General features: G+C 50.1%; 1 protein-coding gene and 1 long non-coding RNA gene across 3 annotated transcripts in view; one reads left to right on the forward strand and one right to left on the reverse strand.

Annotated features, from left to right (window-relative positions):
• Positions 1 to 19,932, forward strand: part of Prkar1b (protein kinase cAMP-dependent type I regulatory subunit beta) — a 121,044-nt gene that overhangs the window by 70,145 nt on the left and 30,967 nt on the right. For both annotated transcript variants that reach the window (XM_015502087.2, XM_048785386.1), the window contains 2 exons: positions 11,842 to 11,903; positions 12,660 to 12,706. In XM_015502087.2, coding sequence (XP_015357573.1) covers positions 11,842 to 11,903; positions 12,660 to 12,706 — 109 coding nt within the window. The remainder of the gene's footprint in view (positions 1 to 11,841; positions 11,904 to 12,659; positions 12,707 to 19,932) is intronic.
• Positions 8,444 to 11,834, reverse strand: LOC125611188. Its single transcript, XR_007341331.1, has 3 exons — positions 10,901 to 11,834; positions 9,093 to 9,167; positions 8,444 to 8,633 (listed from the first exon to the last, which is right to left on the reverse strand). It is a non-coding gene; the product is annotated as an uncharacterized LOC125611188 (long non-coding RNA).

The following is a 19,932-nucleotide window of genomic DNA, read 5'->3' on the forward strand; positions in this document are numbered from 1 at the left end:
AGGCCAGGTGGACCTGGCCATCTATGGCTGCTGTGAACGTCCAGGGCTGGACACCATGGCCAGAGCTGTGGATGGCTGATACTGTTTGAAAGTTTGAGAGTGATGGGAGATATTTCCAATCCTCTACTGTGTTCCCTAGGTCGACAGGGTAGAGTGGACATGTGACTTGTACCTGCGTTCTGGAACTCCATGGATATATCCCCACCCTGCATTCTGGGCATCTTGTGCTTCTTTCTCCAGTGCCAGATATTTGCAGTCAAGGACTCAAAGATGACAAGATGGCCCCAGGCCCTGTGTGCAGAGGGATTTGTAAACACTGCTCTGAGCTGATGGCTCTGCTTCCTACAGCAGCCCAGGCTGGGACTGAGTTACTGCTGCTTAGAGAGGATTATTTGGAAACTTGCAGTCAACAGAGAAACAGAGTGAGCTTCACCCAAACAGTTGAAGAGACCAAATGCAAACTGGGGACACTGTGTCTGGGGCCTAGTGGCCCTCACTCAGGCGGGGACAGCCAGCAGGGGACAGCCAGAAGGAAACAGGCGACACCGTGGTGCCAGAGCTCCAGGGCTTGCCCAGGGCCTAGGGACTTCCTTTCTCTAAATAACATTGACCAAAAGTCCAAACCAGCACTGATGGGAGATTCTTCCGAGGTGAGGGCGGCACAGAATCATAGCCAAGGAGATGGGTGGATGTTAGCTGTAGTGGCTTCCCTTTGTCTTCTTTGCAGTGTCATTTCCAAGTCAGAAAACACACCATTCTTCACAGTGGACAGGTCTTCTGTGCTCAGTGGAGTCCTTTTTTTTTTTTTTTTTTTTAATGTTTTGTTCTCATCACTCACAATTTCCTTCTGTTTCATGTCAAATTTTTGCACCTTTTTTTGCTGTGTGTGTTTATGTTCTCTTTCTAAGTTAGCCAGGGTGTAAACACTTTCCTGGCTCTGACTTCTCTCCCCATTCCTAGAAAGATTTCAAAATTTTCAAAATAAAAAGCTTTCTTAAAAATAAAAACTCAGAGCCTGATATAGTGGTGCACACCTGTAATCCCAGTGGCTTAGGAGGCTGAGGCAGGAGGATCACGAGTTCAAAGCCAGCCTCAGCAACTTAGGGAGGCACTAAGCAACTCAGTAAGACCCTGTCTCTAAATAAAATACAAAATAGGGCTGGGGATGTAGCTCATTGGTCAAGTGCCCCCACCCTGAATTAGTGAGGTCCCAAGCAACTTAGTGAGACCCTGTCTCAGAATAATTTTTTTTTTTAAAGGGCTGTGGATGTAGCTGAGTAGTAAAGTGCCCTGGGTTCAATCCCTAATCCAAAAAATATATATATATATATATTATATATATATATATTATATATATATGCGCTCAGAAATGTAGATGCTGGGTTTATTTATTTATTAATTATTAACCAATCAATCAATCAATTTATTAATAAAGCAATTCAGTTTGCTTTATTACTGGAGATGGTCCTGGCACATTCATTTTTTCTGCATTCACTGTTATGATGCTTTGATTTAAAAGTTTCAGAAATTTGTATTATTATTATATTATTGTTATTATTTTTTAACTTCTAGGGGGCATTTCTAAAATGCAGAAATATGGATTGTTGTGGTAGGAGGTATGTGGACTGTGCAGTGGCCATCTCCCGATTCCATCTCTGTCCAGTGCATTTCCCACTGTGCTCCAGCCCTGTTGAGGTCAGGTGCTCAAGTCCAGATGTTGCTTTGATTGGCTGCCAGGTCCCCCTCCTCCGTCTCTTTGGGACACCCAGCTCTCAGAACTGGCCAAACCTGTTTGCTTGAGCAGGCTTATTTGCAGGGTGGTAGTGTTTTCCTGTCAGCCTCCACCAGCTGCAGTTCCTGATGTATTAAGAATACAAACTGATAAAAGAATAAAGGAGCTATACCTGTGTTTGATTCTTGCCCTGGTGGCCACAGAGCATGCCTTTTGGAGTTGGAAGGGGTGGTCCTGAGACACATCTGGACACGGGAGGAGGGTTCAATCCCTGAGGGTGGTTTGCAAAGTGCTTCCCAAGCACCGTTACTCTTCTGGATGGGCCCAGGGGAGGCCTGTAACCAGCTGTCTTGCAGCAGGAGGCTCCTTAGGCAGCTCCCTGGGTCCCTCCAGGCAACTTCAGGAGTTGCACCAGATATGAGGGATGCCAAAAGGAAGCAATGAGGTGACTCCTGCTCCTTGACATGATGCCACAAGCCACCCAGAGTGGAGGCTCACAGGCAAGCCCCAGAGAGAACCTGGGAGGAGGGATCAGGAACAGAGCGGGTGTCAGAGCCTGGGAGGGGCCTAAGTTCTTGGTTGGTGAGACCCTATTTTGTCAGACCTTCTATTTGGCTTAAATTAAAAAAAAAATTATACAAAACCCTCCATTTTTAAATGCTGGGAGGTAACTTTGAAAGTAGCACTAATGTTGGCCTGTTTAAAACAAAACAAACAAAAAAAAACACCAGCAAACCTGGAGAGGTACTGAAAACCTCATGTGTCACAGGCCTGAACCCCTTCCTCAGGAATCCTGGATCCCTCTCCCCAGGAGGCTCAATCCTGAGGACTTCACCAAGAGGGTTGTTAGACTTCAACAAATGGTCCAGTCTCGCTTCTGCAAGTTGTTGTAGAAAATAGAAAAGGAGAGAAAGCTTCCATCTCAGTGTCTCAAGCTAGTGTGATCTTGACCCCAGAGCTCCATAAAGATACAGAAGCAAAGAAAACCACAGGCCCATTTCACTATGAATATAGGTGGAAAAAAATCCTAAATAGCCAAGCAAATGCAACAGTGTGTTTAAAAGAAAACCACACTGTGATTAGGTAGGTTTATCCAGAACTTAGGGTGGTTGGACTTCAGATCGCTCCATCCCGTAGAGCACCTTATGGGGCTGGAAGAAACCATACGGTGTGCTGTGGTGTGGAAGAGAATCCCCCAAAGCTCAGCAAGTGTTTATCATAGAGATTTTTAGCAACTGAGAATGGAGGGAGCTCTCCTTTAGTGCAGGTCTCACACGCAAGTCAGCAAACATCCCAGCAGAGGAGCTGTGCTCCATGCCCTTTAGAAGGCCATCTGTGGTTGCTCGCAGGGCTGACTTTCAGGAGGAAGAAGAAAAAAAAAAGGAATAAGAATTAGAAGAAAATAGAGAAGACAAATAGCATCATCTTTGTGTAAGTCCACATGAAATGATAGAAGAACTCTCAAGTTTATTATGAGTGTTGAGCAGGATTCGTGCAATCCCAATTTATAGAAATCAGGGTTAGGAAGCTCAAGAGATCCATAGCTACAGGCAGTTTTTAATCTGTCAATAAGAAAATCAATTGCTCCTCCCCATCACAACGCAGGTATCAGACCACTGTTAGAAAGAACAGCAGCATGGCAGCCCAGGGTCTAGGAGAGTGAGGGGAGGTAGAGGCAGGAGTGGGGAGCACTCAGGGGGCACCAAGCTGCCATCACTGGAAGTAGGTTTGTTTAGGAAAGGTTATGGGGTGGGGAGCTGAGGAGACAGTTTCAGACCTGCCTGAGGACATGAGATACCTGAATGAAAGGAGGTCTTGCTGGAGTGAGACCATGCCACTGTATTGTTTTTCCCCCAATTAATTTGTAGGTTCAGAGCAGTCCTGGTTGGAATGGCAGCTGGATTATGGGAGGCAGTAAACACAATCTAGAATATAAAGGAGGTAGCTCAATCATCTTTGAAACAGAAGAGGACTCATTCTACCAGAAAGCACACAAGGAGGCCGTGTCCTCCATGGAGCAGGGGGTGGGTGCAGAAAGAGACAATGGGACCATGACATGGGACGGGGTTTTAGCTTCTTTTGCTGCTGTGACTAAAAGGACCCAACCAGAACAACTGTAGGGGAGGAAAAGTTTATTTAAGGGCTCACAGTTTCAGAGGTCTCAACCCATAGCCACAGAATCCACTCCTCAGGGCTCAAGGTGAGGCTGAACATCCTGGCAGAGGGAAGCAGCTCACATGGTGATCAGAAAACAGATTCCACTTGCCAGATACAAAATATATATCCCATAGCCACGCCCCCAATGAACCACCTCCTCCAGCCACACCCTACCTGCTCCCATTTATCATTCAATTAATCCCATCAGGGATTATTTCACTGATTAGGTTAAGCTTCTAATGCAATCTCCTCCAAACCTTCTTGCATTTTCTCATATGTGAGTTTCTGGGAGACAGCACATCTAAACCATAACAGAGACTTGAAAGAACATGTGGTAGCTTAATGCTTTACAAATGTGAGAAGCCATTCAAGGCAGTAGCTGGAGCAAGGACTTTGGAGCCAGATTGCTTGGTTTTGAATCCACCTACTACCACTTAGTAGCTGTGGACTCTCACACAAGTTCCTTAGCCTCTCTGTGCCTCAGTTGCCTTCTTACCCACAAAAGAGGAAAATGGGAGCAATGATAATAAATGTTACAGGTTGTTGTGAGAATTAAATGAGCAACTATACAGGAAACCATGTATCAGTTTTCTAGTGCTGCTGTAACAGAATACCACAAACTTGGTGGTATAGTTCTGGAGGCTGGAAGACTGAGATCAAAGTGTGGGCCGGTTTGACCCTCCTGAGGGTTGTAAGGGAGGCTTTGTTCCTGGCCTCTGCCCTCAACTCAGTGATGGCCATCTTCTCCTGTGCTTATTCACAAGACCGTCTCCCACAAGACCGTCTCCCTATGTGTGTATCCCCATTGTAACAACATGGGACATATTGAATTAGGTTCCTTCTCCTCCAGTATGACCTTGTTTAATTAATGACACCCGTAGGGATTGTGTTTCTAAGTTAGGTCCCATTCTGAGGTCCTGGGGGGTTAGAACTCCAGAATGGGCCCCTGGATACTGTGTTGTGTGTGCAGTAGTGATGGATTGATGAGTAACCTGCCAGGGAAATTGACTGTCTAGGAACAGACAGGACTGGACCCCTATGGGATTGACTAAAGACCAAAAATGGATGTGGAAATGATGTATTTAGCAGAAGGTAATTGCTATGGGCTGAATTGTGCCCTTCCTCCAATTCCATATGTTGAAGCCCTGACCCCCAATGTGACATTTGGAGATGAAACCTTTTGGAGGTCATGAGGATGGGGCCCTTTGACAGGGTTAGTGGCCACATAAGGGGATATAGGGACCAGAGCTGCTTCTGCCATGCGAAGACACAGTGACAAGGTGGCATTGCAGGTCCTCATGGAACGAACCTGCTGGCAATTCTACTTCCTTCTGGCTCCCAGGATGGTGAGAAACAAATGTCCTGTTTAAGCTGCCTGATCCATGGTGCTTTGTCATAGCGGCCCAAGCTGAATAACACAGAAATAAAGGCTTGTATTTGGTGACGTGGTTGTTGGAAGCAGTTTCTTAAGCCTACAGTGGACAAACGGATGAAAGAAATCTGCTTGACCAAGGGGCACATGCAAACATTGACAGGAAGCTAATTGCAAAAAAAAAAAAATTTGCAAAATCTAAAATGGACAAGTATTCCTATAAATTGTCAGGAAAAAAAAAGACACCAACCTGCTGTCAAGATGGGCAGACAGTGAGAACAGGAGAGGAAGCGTGCCAAAGAAACAGACCCTCAGAGAGAAGCCCAGACATAGAGCTAAGAAGCACACAGTAAATGGAACTCACATTGCAGCTCATGTGTGTTGCCTTGACCCAGGCAGACCCAAGATGCATCGTGCTTCCTGAGGCCTGCAGCACAAAACTCTTTATGGGATCAAGATCTGTCTTAAGAGAAAACAAACAGACAAAAGCAGATACTACAAACGTCTTAGCTCAGGTGGACTGGGAGTGGAGGGGAATAACTATATAAATAAAACAAGAACAGTCAGTGAGCATTGGGAGCGGAGGGCTACATGTTTGCACCCAAGGTTTAAGAAAGGATGCTGGAGGTGGGGTGTGGTCAGATGGACAGTCTGTGCTGTTGGAACAGTGGAGACCTACCCCTAGGGCTCCACTGCGTGCTGAGCAAATGGGTATGTATGCAGGAGGATGGGTCTGTGGATATGGTTCCTGCCTTCTGCCTCTCTTGCTCTTGTGTACCTTTGCTCCCATCTACAGAGATCTGTGGTCAATGGAGTGTTCTGTCCAGGCAGCCTCTGACCTTTGGGGGGCCCTCAGAACATCTCTGGAGAGGCCTCATCTTGCTATGAGAGTGGGGGGCTGTTTCCAGTGCAGGGGGGCAGGGAGGCAGGATCCTCATGGTGGACCCACTGCACCATAGGGCCTAGAGTCCTACCCGGCATGGTCCCTGGTACATTCTGGGGCCCTCAATGATGGCCGTAGCATAGGTTTCAGAGCCTGCTACCCTGGCCCAGGCTTGCTGCACCATCACTGCCTTCTGAGCCTCCATCTCCCCATCTATAGGGTGGGAAAAATAAGGGGCCCTAGTTGTGAAGGTGAGTGCAGGAATGTTGGTGAGGTTTGCTCCTGGGTGGAGGGTGCTGGGTACAGCCCAGGACTGGGGTCAGTTGCTGGTGCTCTAATACAGAGTTGCTTCACGAAGTAGGGGCTTTTTCCAAAACCAGGAGTCCTAGCTTGTGTCACCCCATCCTGGAGTTGTCCAGGGAGGCAGATCAGTTCTGTTTTGGATATACTGTTGTGTGTTTTATTCATGGAAAGTGACACTAAAGGTTGACAGCATGTAGCCTGACAGTGGCCTAGGATTTGCTTTCTGTGGATCTCTGGAGGTACTGAACCTGTGTCTGTCTGTCCTGGCTGGGTGTGGAGGGCACAGTTGGCAGGAATGGCTCTCTCCCTGTGTGCTCAGGACCCTCTGTCCTGCCCCAATGACAGGAGGATCACAGTCACGTTACCTGGGCCATGCATGTGTCCACTGACTTGGTCACTACCCTCATACTATACCACTGCCATACCTGCCCAAGGGTTTGGGGGAGGATTGTTGGGAGGGGGTTTCTGGAAACATATCCTTAGCTGAGGATTCCTGTGTGAGTACTTGCTGAGACCCAGGATCCCTTTCTGTTCAGGAAGAAGTATGTGACCATTGCCAAGAGAAGGGGACTTGGTTGCCACATCTTAGCATGTGATCCTCCTGCAGGGCCCTTACTAGGGAACCCCGAGCCTCCTCGGCACGTATTGGAAGCATGTTAAGCTTTTAAAGGTCAAAAAGCTTTGCCAAATTGCTCACTTGCAGCAACTTAGAGGACAGGCCGTGAAGTTTAGCATATGTAGTTTCTAGAGGTGTGTTTGGCACATTGGACAGTTTGAAAGTATGTCTGGCTGTGAATAAGCTGCTGGTTTCTATCCCATATGCATCCAAGTGCATTATGGGGTTGGAGTCTGCACCACACTCCGATAAGCATGTTTTAACATTTTAAAGTCTGGATTTTGCCTTTTCTGGATGCTTTCAAAATGTTAAGGGCCCCCCAAGTCTACCCTCAGTAGTAGTTGTAGAATTTCCCAATGAGGAATTGCATCATTTAAAAAACATAGATACATAAATTAACTACAGATCATAGAAAATACACATGAAGTACACACAATCAAACAAGGAGAAAGAAAGGACACATTAGGATAACAGTTCCATCCCCCCCACTCCCGCACCTGAAAATTGCTGTCACTGAGACTGTACCAAATTTGGTTTTGTTTTTTTTTTTCAAATTGCACTGATTTTCTGACCATTCCCCCACCACCACACACACACACAGTATCTTTTCACTGGTAAACATCTTTCTTCTTTATCATGTGTATCCATATCCCTATTTTTAATGACCACACACTATCATATTATTTAGAAGTACTATGATTAATTTGACAAATCCTTAATTATACATTTTTGGGGGAGTTTTGTTTAATGTAAACAGTGCTTTGGTGAATATCATTGTACATTTGTCTTTTCATATTCCTTCAATTATTTTTTAAAAATAAGTTTCTGCTGGTCATGGTGGTACATGCCTGTAATCCCAGTGCTCCGGAGGCTGGGGTTGGAGGAACCCAAGTTCAAAGCCAGCCTCAGGTATTTAACTAGGCCCTAAGCAACGTAGGCCCTGTCTCAAAAATAGAAAGGGTTGGGATGTGGCTCAAGGGTTAAACACCCTGGGTTCAATCCTCAGTACCCAAAACAAACAAATAAATAAACCAAAATGAGTTCCTAAATGTGGAGCTGATAATTGAAAGGTCGGTAGCACGGAAACCTTTGTTGTTTGCTACAAATATTCATAGAAATGGTATTTGTAGACATTTAGCCTTCAATTAATTTCCCATTCCTCACTCTTCCCTTCCCACCCACTCACCCAACCACTCATCCACTCATTTATCTACCCATCCACCTACCTACCCATCCATCCATCCTCCCACTCATCCATTTACTCACCCATCTGTCCACCCATTTATTCATCCAATCATCCATTCATCTATCCATGCATCCACACTTCCTTTCCCTCCCTCCCTCCCGCCCTTCCTTCCTTCCATCATACTGCACTGCATAACTGCAGTGAGTTGGTCCTAGGGCTGAAGATGGCAGACTGCAGTGACATGTGGTCTTCATTCTGCAAACTCAGAATTAGGAGGCAGAAGTCCTGAGGGTGAGAAGCACCAGAACTGAGGTGCTACAGGCAGGGGAGGCACAGATGGAGAGTGGCTTGGGCGAAGACTTCCAGCAGCTTGTGGTCTCTGGGCTGTGGGTCAGGTGAGAGTTGGAATCTGGTCACAGTGGATTCATTTGTGTCCAGGCCAGGGTATGGACAGGACCCAAGATAGTCAGATCTCTGGACAACATCCTCATCCAGCACCATGGGCCAGCCCTGGCCTTGCTAGCTTGGGCTCCGTTCTGGTCACTTGCCTGAAAAGAACTGGGGTGTCCACCCAAACACTCATGTCCTTAGCCTCCCAGCACCCAGAAAACAGTCCAGGGTACTGAGGGAGAGTGTGAGAGAAAATTGGAGAGAGACAGAGAAATGGAAGAAGAAGGAAGAGGAGCCTGCTCTGTTTGCAGAACATGCAGAACACTACACTCAGGTATTCGGTGGTTTTAAAGAAATGCAGCTTAAAACACCCAGGGGAGGCCAGGCATTAGGGAGGGTAGCAGAGTAGGAACACAGGCTTAATGCTGACGGGAGGGTTGAAGACAGCCTTACTTCTTTCCAGATGCTCAACTTGAACAAAGTGTCCCGTTTCCTTGTCTAAAGGACAGAGCTTACTGTACTTCTGACCTATTGAGATGGGTAGAGAGAATAAGGGATGAATGAAGGGTTCTTGGGACAGTGCCCAGCCTGACCCTAGGTGCCCACTAGAGGTGATAGCTGCTATTTTTCTCTCCCATGGAGTCTGGGCACAGGGCTTTCTGCACCCCCAGAACCCAGCATACCTCTAAGGCTTAAGTGAGAAGCCAGTTCCTCTTGGCAGGGGTGAGGGCCCAAATGTGAGGGGGTTTAAAATCTGTGCCAGCGGCTTTGGTAAGACCTTCCAGAGGTATCTTCTGGATCAGGATAGAAAATTGTTTTTCTTTTTATGGACAGAGGAGTCCAGTGCCTTTTAATGCCATTAGCGCTGAGAGAGGGGAAGGGATTGGGTTTTGTCTGAAAGGATACAGACACTAGAAAAGGAGGCCCAGCCTTTGGGCGGAGAGAGTGGGCAGAGTTGACCTGAGCTCAAGTCCACAGCCTCAGGCCTTCATCCATTGTGAGCCAGAGAACAACAAAGTCTCTTCTGAAGGGAAACCAGGCTCCCAGGGCCGGGCTCTCCCTGCCTCCCTGTTCAAAGTCAAAATTCGTGGCTTCTTCATCTACCCAGGATGCAGTTCAGGGGCACCTGTGTCATCATTCAGAGGTGACTGAATGCCACCTGGTAGACCCACCTGGGTGTGCAGAAAAGTCTGCTGGGATTGATACCAAGGACCAAGTCTCCCAGTCTGGAGATCTAAATCCCCCAGAAAAAGGTTTTAGCCCACACCAGCCTTGGCCCAGGCCCAGATGGCGGCACAGCAGAGTGCAAACCCCGTATCCTGGGGGGATGCTGTTGGACTTTTTTGATCCCCCCACCCCCAATCCTGGGGAGCTCTGGGATATGTATTGTGGCCCAGTTTGTGACTGCAGACATGTGGATGTGGGCAGGGATGGATGCATAGGCGATACTGGGTGGTTCAAGGACAGTGCCAGAATTGTACATTTTCACCTGGATGACCTTCAGAAAACCGGTCAAGAGGGAGAACAAAATTGCCAAAGTTACTTTGATAAAGATCAAATAATAATGGCCTTTTTCATGGATGCACATGTGTGATGTGACAATTCAGAGCAGGCTTGGGGTGGTAGCAACTCCCACCATGCCCTGGGGTCTTTGAGGCCTGATAGCTTTGCAGAGGAGAGAGGTCTACAGGAGGTGTGGGACAAAGAGGACACTAGCCCAAGCCAATTGGAGGGTATGCAGTGTCTGTTTGATTATTTATGGCATTTAAAAAATATTCTACCACTGTGAGTTGAGATTTTTGTTTTAAATGAGGGAGGAATTGGAAAATCATTTCTCAAAGATCTGTTCCTTCCGAGAGTCCTTATTCTGTGGTTTTAAAGAAATGCAGCTTTAAAAAACCAGGGCTGAGATGACTGCGGCAGATGCACCAGGGATGCAGTGGCCAGGATACACCCGCCAGGGAACGGATGCCTGGGGCAGCTGTGACCTCCCTACAGCCCCTGTGGGGCGCTGCCCTGCTTCTCCCAGAGAAGGCAGGAAACAAAACTGGGTTGTTACCCAAGTTAGGAACAAAAACTCAAAAGAAGCATTTCTTAAATAGACAGAAAACAGCCACTATTTTAAGAATTAAATATTTATATTCTCTGGACCCTGGAAACGGGAGGCTACAGTACTGTTTGGGTCTTTAATTTTGCATTTGCTTCCCAGGCAGCTCTCTACATTCTGGAGCCAGTGAGCACCCAGGTCCTCTGCCACTTACCAGTCCTGCAGAGGCCTCCAAGAATCTCCTTTAAGAACAGTCAAGGAAACCACTCTTGAAGTTTCAGAGTGATGTGCGTCCTTCCTGGGGTCTCTGACATGCTGTCCCTTGCCATGTTGTTTCCATAGATTCTATTTTGGGGAGCCAAGCATTCCAGGGGTGGTTATTGCATTTCAAGGGAGCAGTGCTGATGTCTCTGACCATGTTCTGGTGACAGTCTTGGTTAGATGGAGGGGCCAGGAACAGGTATAGCTCTCTGTCCCAGCCAACCACTTCTTCCCCACTTCCCCAGCACCTCTGCCAGCTCGGGATGTGCCAGCTCCTCTGCACTTCCCTTGGCATCCTGTTCAAATGGCCCATGTCATCTCTAAATTTAGAATTAGATGGCCAGGCTGCCGGGTTGGCATAGCCCATGCCCTAGCGCCACTGGCTCGTGGGGTCAGTGTGTGGAAGATGATCTGTGTTCCCAGCACAGAGGCACTGAACTCACGTCTCATTTCCATATTCAGAGTCCAGAATTCCTCTTGGATTAGAAGTGTCTTCCCAGAAAGAAAGGAAAAAAAAAAAGGAGATTGATGGCTGTGTTCCAGTGGAATTATATTCACAATCTATAGTGACTTTTGTTCTTTAAGCAGATCCAAAGGACAGGGTATAATGAAATCCCATTTTTGTAAGGAGCCAGAGAGTGAGCTGCATCTGTGCTGAATGGACCCAGAGGGTGGGATACCGGGGCCCATGGTGGAGATCTCTGGACCATGGAACTGTGGTGGGCTTTAAGCCTTGCTCCTCTACTTATGAGGATTTTCTCATTTTCCCTGATGACTTTGATTTCAAGAAGGCTGTGTTCTGGCAAGTGGAAGCAGGAGTTTATGCATCAAGAGAGGCAGGTATAACTCATGGTGCCACCTGCAGCCCCCAATCAGTGTTGCTTTGTTTTTCAGTGACATCTTTGATGCCATGTTCCCTGTCACTCACATCGCCGGGGAGACAGTCATACAGCAAGGTATGTTCTGCCACCTCAGAGCCTTGGCCCCCAGGAGATGTGAACTTGAAACATATTAGCATGAACCACTCATTGTTTGTCTTTGAGAAAATTTACTGGTGAAACCTGAGAAACTAGCAAAACTCTAGTTGACCTGATAAATTTCCATAATCTACTTGTCATTAAATACATTGGATGAGGCTGGGTGTGGTGGCACACACCTGTAGTCCCAGCAGCTCAGGAGGCCGAGGCAGGAGGATTACAAGTCTAAAGTCAGCCTCAGAAGCTTAGTGAAGCCCTAAGCAACTTAGCAAGACCCTGTCTCAAAATAAAAAATAAAAAGTTTGGGGATGCGGTTCAGTGGTAAAACACCCTTGGGTTCAATCCCCAGTGTATGTATATTAGAGAACTTCAGATGTTTCCATATGTAATATGTATATTTTGTCTTGTATGAATCTTTTAGAGAGCCCACACATTCCAATAACTGAATGTATCCATATATATATATACACACACACACACACACACACACACACACATACATACATACAGAGAGAGAGAGAGAGAATGTGTGTATGTGTGTGGGTGGGTAGGCTGTGACTCATTGGCAGAGGGTTTACCTAGAATGTAAGAGGCCCTGGTTTCATCTGACCCGGATGAGACTCAGGATATTGCTGGCCCCTCCGAACAATGTAGGCACAGTTTCAAGAGAAACAGAAACACTCTAACTCATGTGTCCCAACTTGGCCTCACGCACCTCTCCTCTCTTTGTTGCAGGGAATGAAGGAGATAATTTCTACGTAATTGACCAAGGGGAAGTAGATGTGAGTATTGATTACTATTTTTGGAAAACAGGCTTCTTCCCATGTCTGGTTTGAAGACTTCACATTGTTCATCATTGGGTTGCAAGCATAGGTTGAAGCATTTCTCTAAGTGATGTCATCCTTATGTTTTGTTTATTTATTTGTTCCTAGTGCTAGGAATCAAACCAGGCCCTGCAAATGTGAGGCAAGTGCTCTACCACTGAGCTGTGCACCAGCTCTGTTTCTAATGTTTCAATCAATAAAAACAACACATTTCATTTAAAAGGTAATGTAGGAATACCCCATCGCAGCACAGTGGACGATGGAGCTGTGGGCAATACCAGTGGCAGCCATGGTCCTGGGCTGTCCACTTGGCAGAGGGCCAGAGCATGGAGGGCAGGTACATGCTGTTCTGCTTGACTTAGAGCTACCTCTAAATCAGTAGCTTGTGAACAGGCCAGTCTTACATCCACTGCCATTTGCCACAGTGGGTGGGGAGTCACAGGCTCGCAGTACCAACCCCCGTGGGGTGACGGTGACTTCGTGACAGCATATCGCCATTCAGAAGCGGAGCTGCACCGTGCTTATGGAGAGTTTTCCCCACCTTCAATGTTCCAAGAACCAAGAGCCACACTTAAAAGGAGCGGCCATCACTGCTATGCAAGAAGTGTCCCCTGCTCTGGAGATCCCACCTTGGCCCTTGGTCCAGCCTCCCCCACCTTCCTGCCTCCTTCCTCCTTGGCCACCCCATCTGAGCCCAGGTGCCCTGGCTTGGAAGACCGTGGAGTCCCTTTGCTGGGCTCCTTGCTCTGCAGGCTGCTCTGCCCTCCTCTGAGCTAAAGGCCTGTCTTTTCCCAAACCCGCCATAAGTCTGTTTCTCTTTGGATCAGGCTGGGGCCCTGATGCGATTCACAGGGTGGGGCCTGAGTGAGTCCCCCTGGAGCCCGCCTGGCACTGTGCTGTCCCTCTGCCAAGACCTCTGACTCCCCTAGGCAGGGTCACTGTGAGTGCCCACTTCTCCTTTTGGTGTCTTTTAAATGTTACTTCCTCAGCTTGGGCGTCAGCAGACGCATCCAATTTCTCACCCTGTAGGCGCCCTTCCTTTATAATTCAGTTTGTGTTTTGTAGTTTTTTTAAAAAGTAGTTTTTTTAAACAAGTTGTTTCCACTACAGCCAGGAAGCAGTCTGAAGGTAGAGACTGAGTCTGTCCCACATTTTGGAGATCCTGAGGCCCTAGACACCTCTGCTTCCCAGGCCAGCTACCAAGTCCCTTCTGGACTGGGGTGCAGCTCAGCTGTGCCTGCCCCCACCAGATTGTGCCACCATCCGCAGAGGACCCACCTTGCCCCTAGGTAGCCCCTGTAGCTGTGCAGTCATGCCATGCCCCGCTGCCCCAGGCAGAGTAAGCTATTTCAGGGCCTGGCCCCTGGCCCCCCAGCCTCTGTCCAGTCTAGGCTATTTTGGGGAAGGGCACTTAGTCACTTATTTCCCCAGCGCCCATCTGTGTCCACTCGCTGCCGTGTTTCTGGGAACCAAGCGGGCGTACCCGCTTCCGGAGTTGGCAGCACAGGAAGTGACTCACCTCCAAAGCCCTGCCGGGGGCTCAGGCTGAGTCCCCTCGAAGATTTCTTTGTCATGAGCCCTGGAGCTTTGTCTTGAGCTGAGTCTGGCAGCTCTGTCCTAACCAGGTCTCTGTGGGAGCCTTTGTGTCTTGGGGATCCTGTCTCCCCCAGAGAAGGAAACTGAGGCAGGAGCTAAAGGTCTCTGGTTGCTAAGCTGTGGAGGATGTGCAGGGAGGAGGAGGAGGAGGAGAAGAAGGTGACCGACCTGTGGCCACAGGCACCTCCTGCTGCCTCCTTCAGGGTTAGCAGAGGAGATGGGAGCATGGGGCTGCTCTGCCCACCTCACCTTGCCTTGGCCTGTCCCAGGGGTGGCGTGTGTTCCTGGCATGGGGTATGGGTCCTGTCCAAACCCAGGCCTTGTGGTGGGGTGGCACAGGCCAGGAGTGAGCTCAGACTCCAGTTCTGGGTGGGGCAGGTCTGAAGGTGCCTGTGGCTCTGCTGCCTGGTCCATGATGCTGAGGAGCAGAGGGCAGAGTGTGTGTGTTGGGGTGGGGGGGCTTGCTCCTAGTTTCTCCCAGCTGCCCTCCCAGTTCCTAATCTCACACTGTTCTCATCTCCTGGCCCCCAAAACATCCCCACTCTTCCCCTCCATTCTGCCTAAATGTGTGCTGGCACTGGCCTGTGAATGCTCCTGGGGAAGGAGGACAGCCCTGCCCAAGGGGTGGTTGACAACCAATAGGAAGTTAGTAAACAGTGTCTCACCTCAGGACCGCAGCCTTCTGGTGCCCTCTTCTTCTTCCTGTGTGTCTTCCACACTCCTGTGTCTCCCCCAAGCCCCCTCCCCCAGGCCTGCTCCTCTGCCTGCTGTGGGGGTAGATGCCACCCTGGGCAGGTGACCGAGGACAGATCCTCCTTGCCTCCAGGAGCCCCTCAAGAGTCCCAGCCTCGACTCATAGTCTTCTTCCCTCCCGTGGAATGCTCTTCCCTGTCCGTATTCCCTGAGGTCCTGTGAATCTCCCAGCTCCACCCAAGAACGCCTTCAATTTGGGAAGAACAGAGGGATTGAGATGACCCCAGGGAATCCTGAACTGTGTATTTTTGTTTCTCCTAAGAGAATGGGTGTGGGAGACAGAGTTCCTTCATGGAGCCTGAAGGGCCTCACTGGGGAGTCCCAGGAGATGCTTCTTCCAACACGCATCTAAAGGAAGTTGGTGGGCGGGTCCGAGCAGTGAGTGGGTTTTGCAGGAGGGTTTGGGCTCCGTCCTTCCCTGTTCAGGCTGCCTCATCTCTGTACTACTCACAGGGACATTAACAGAGACCAAAGTCCCTGCGTAGAGCCCTCCATCCCCTCCATTCCGTCACCTCCCACCCTTCTGGGCAGCCCCACCCACACCTGCCTCCCACACGGGTGCCACCATCAGCCCCATACCTGTGGTGGCCCAAGCTTGTCCTGGTCCTGAATGCAGTGATTACCCTCCTTCCACATGTCAGGCCCATTGAAGGTGCCCAGGGAGGCAGGAGGTGGGAGGATGCTAGCCTGTCTTGTCACCTGTGGCCCACAGGCTGTGACTGCCCATTAGCAACTGCCGGTGTGCAGTTTCCCAGTCGGCTTAGCTGGTTGGCTATGGGAGAGCACCCAGGAGGCTCAGGGTTCCCCGTGTGCTTAGCCCCAGCCACACGGCCATGTGCAGAAACCCTTATCTGCCCCACATCCGTTGGACTCACACTCCTTCCTCTTCTCATTGCAAACAATGATGTGCTATGCCATCGACCAGACCTGACCCTCTGCCCTGATTCCCTTGAGCATCAAGTGTGGGGTGGCAGGGGACTGACATGGCCCCACCTTTGTCTGAGCCCTCCCTTTGAAGCAGAGTCTGAGTCTTCTTGAACCTGAGGCTCATCCCAGCAGGACCCCTCCCAACCACAGAGGGGCTGCCACAGGGTCCAGGCCCCTGGCATCATGCCACGGGGTTGGGAGATTTCCACCCTTTCAGCCAGGTCTCATCCCGGCTGCCCTGTGATCCTGGTGGGCAGTGCTGCACCTGGCTCCCCACCAGCCCAGGACATGTGGAAACAATTTCGTGAAGGAAGAGGTGAGGTCATTCCATATAACTGGAATTCCCCAAGTACAATATCTGGCAGATCCAGGCTCTCTGTCCCCCATCTACACCCGCTCCCTGCTCCAGGCTCAGGTACAAAGGTAGCAAGCACTAAGGCCCTTGCTGGACCCCTGCTTACCAGGGCCAGATGTCTGGGTGCCCCTGGTGGTTGTCTGGTTCTTGGGCAGCCTCAAATTTGGGACATCCAGGGTGCTGATAGCTCAAGGCTGTGACCTGGTGGCTGTAGTGGAAGGGAGCACCAGCCTTCCTGCCCCACCAGGGCTGTATGTGAGTGCCCGGCACCTTCATCAACCTTAGAGTTTCCATCCACAATAGGGTGGGTGGCAGGGAGTGCCCTGTGGGGCCAGGGCAGAATTGCACGGAGGGAGCTGTTTGGTAGGGAGCACTGGCACTCTGGGAAACACCCAGGGCACAGGCAAAAGCCACATTTAAAGGAATCAAAAGATGCTCAGTAAAGCATCTGGAATGAATGGATGGTGTGTGGGGCAGCTGGGCTGAGTTATGGAGCATATGTTATGATGATTAGTGTTATTACCACTCTGAAGGAGCCCAGCCCGGTCACCAGCCCACTTCTGAGACCTGTGCTGCCTTCTGTTTGCTGGTTTCTGTAAACTGCCTCCAGGGCACTGGAACTGACCTCTGCAGGGCACAGCCTGCAGGTTCAGGGTGCCCAGGGGTTGTGTATGCCTCTAACATCCTAAAGGATGGATACTGGGACACTGCAGGTGTCCTGATACTGACACTGGTCTTATAGGGATGGGGACATCACCAGCATCAATCCCCAGGCTGGAAGCAGCCTCCCCCAGGACTCCAAAGAGGCTGGGCAGGGGGTCCTGGGCACTCTCACATAGTGGATGCTTCCCTCTGACCAGTGGCACTCCAGGGTGACCAGGCGACTGAACGTAAGAGGCACGAGCTTTAAATGATGGTTTTCCAGAGACTCTGAGAAAGTCTGCCACGGTGGGTGCGTTGCCAAGAGCCTGTAATCCATTTCTCTAAGTATAAAAATATCTTCCAATTTATTTTATTCATGGAACATAGCATTTCTACTTAAAAGGACGCTCAGCTGCCAGTTGTACGGGCTCAGGAGTGTGATTCCATTTCCAGCCCCGTGAGACGGGGTTTCCATCCGCATTGTTTGGGGACTCCCTGCTCTGCACACCCATCCAGGTGCACCTTGGACCTGCTGCCTGCGGGGTCCTGGGGAAGAGCTGATTCCAGCTTGGAGGCAGGACTGAGCGCTCCCTGTCAGCCCAGCATCCCCCCGACGGCTTGCTCCATCTGGCCCCACAACTGGTGTGAGTTATTATCCAGTGTTTGCCCATGTGGTTACATTGGTAAAATATACTCAACCTTCACTGCTGGAATCACGAAGTGAACTGTGTAGCCATCTCCATCCTGGTCTGCAGAGTTTCCCTCCTCCCATGGAGGAGCTCTGTCCCTATTGCACACCAACGCCCCTCCCCTCCAGGCCCACGGCACCCACCATTCTGCTTTCTGTCTCTGGGAATCCAACTCCTCTTGGGTCTCAAACCAATGGAATCCCACAGCGTTGGTGTGTCCTGTTTATTTCACTGAGCATCACGTGTTCATGCTGTAGCATGTGTCTGAGTGTCCTTCCCACTCAAGGCAGAGTCGCATCCATTGTACGCACACACCTGTCACCATGGAGAGCACTGGGCAGCTTCCATCTTTGGCTGCTGTGAACTGGCCGCTTTGGACCTGGATGTGCAGACGTCTCTGGGACACCCTGGTTTCAGCACGTTCTGTTTTGATTAGTGATTTATCAAGGGCTACGCAGCCCATCACCCAAAGTTGTGGAGATTTCTTATGGAGTTTGGAGCTTTCCAAGTGTATGTCACCCATGAAGCATATCCAGGGATCCAGAATTTCTTTTTGGTGCCCTTTTGGCCCTGCCTGAAGTCACAGGCTGTTGGATACAGCCTGGCAATGACTGTGCCTGGAGTTGGGGGTGGTAGACCCTGAGATTTCCCAAGTGCAGCAGTGTTCACATGGGACAGGTGACTTGGGCATGCTGGGCTCTGGCAAACCTTACACAGCTCTGTTCCAAGGAGCAACAGCGTGAATTGGGGCTCAAGGTTGGCCAGGGAGTCAGTGGAAAACTCTAGATTCAGGGTCTTGACAAAATCCTGCCTTCCGGGGCCCTTAGTCTGTGTGTGGTCACAGGGGAGGGGAGGTGGGGGCCATGGCTTGGATTTGGGATTTGGGATCCATGGGGGATCGTCGACAGCTGTCCGGCCACCCAGAGGAGTAAAAACAACCCGTGAAGCTGTCCTACATGGTCCAGCTGTACAGACAGAAACCCTAGGATGGATGAACCCCCAGTGAAGGCCAATCAAGTTCAGCACCTGGCATCTTGGACTGAAGAGGATCAAGGTGGTGGGCCAGGTTTGCTGTGGTGAGAAATGTGGCTGAGGAAGCAGGAGGGCAGTGGGCTGTGTGGGCCTTAGGGTAGGGAGGGAGCTGGCTCACCTGGACACAGGTGCCCTGTCCCTACTCTCTGTGGGCCTGAGGGAGGTCAGGAACAGAGTTTTGTCCTCACCACTCCATGAAGTAGAACAATAGCTTGACAGCACCCTTAAGTCATGTTGCAAGGCCAGGAGACCTGAGGCCACAGGTTGCCTTCACCTTTTAGGTGACAGCTCAGACCAGTGTTCTGGCCTCTGTTCTCTCTCAGTGCTTCTCTGTGGAGTGCTTTTCTGTGGAGTCAAGTCTGACCTGAAATACCTGGGGAACCCGAGCAGCCCCTACCCTGGGCCGGGCACCTAGAGCTCCTATAGCCCAGTGTGCCTGGGGATTGGGGAGGTGCGCCCGGCCAGGCAGGCCACACTTGCTCCACCCGGACTAGGCTTGGAGTTGGAAATGGACAGAAATCCAGTGCTGCCTCATGACCCTGATGCTCGGGCACCGCGGCTGGTCAGCTGATGGATGTCCTCTCTCTACTTCTGGCCCCGCTGCAGTCTGAACGGGCTGTGTGTGGGGTTCTCCCTGTCTGCAGGCAAGTTGCTAGCCCACTAGAGCCTCACTCAGGGATCTAGTAGGGATCGTGGCTCTGTATTCTGACTGTCCACGGATGCAGGTGCTGCTGGCCCACAGGCTGCAGGCTGTGTAGCCTTCTGGATGCCCCCTGGCCACTCTCTGCTTGGCTCCCAGGGAGCTCTGTGGACAGGATAGAGTCTCCTGGGGGAGCTCATAGTCTCTGTTGTTTCCTGTTAGGATTCCCACCCAAGCCCTTCCTTTCTCTGGTGCTAAGGGGTGGCTACTCACATGCCCTGCCCCATCAACATCTCCCCCTGTGTTGCTGCATCCAGGGTCTTCCATGTCCAGTCCTGCCTCTGGGCCTTGGCACACCTGTCCCTCTGCTTTGAATTCTCTGTACAAATCTTTGCAGGTCTGAGCCCTTGCTATTCAGAACTTGGCTCAAATCTGCCTCCGTGGGGACTGCAAGCAGTCCCTGGCACAGCCCCTTCTCCAAGACATTGTTTCCCAGTTTCTTTGTGGCTCTTCCATGTTCTACAATGAATACGTGTTTGTATGGTGATTT

Source organism: Marmota marmota, unplaced genomic scaffold (genome assembly GCF_001458135.2).
Source record: "Marmota marmota marmota unplaced genomic scaffold, marMar, whole genome shotgun sequence".
NCBI lineage: Eukaryota > Metazoa > Chordata > Mammalia > Rodentia > Sciuridae > Marmota > Marmota marmota.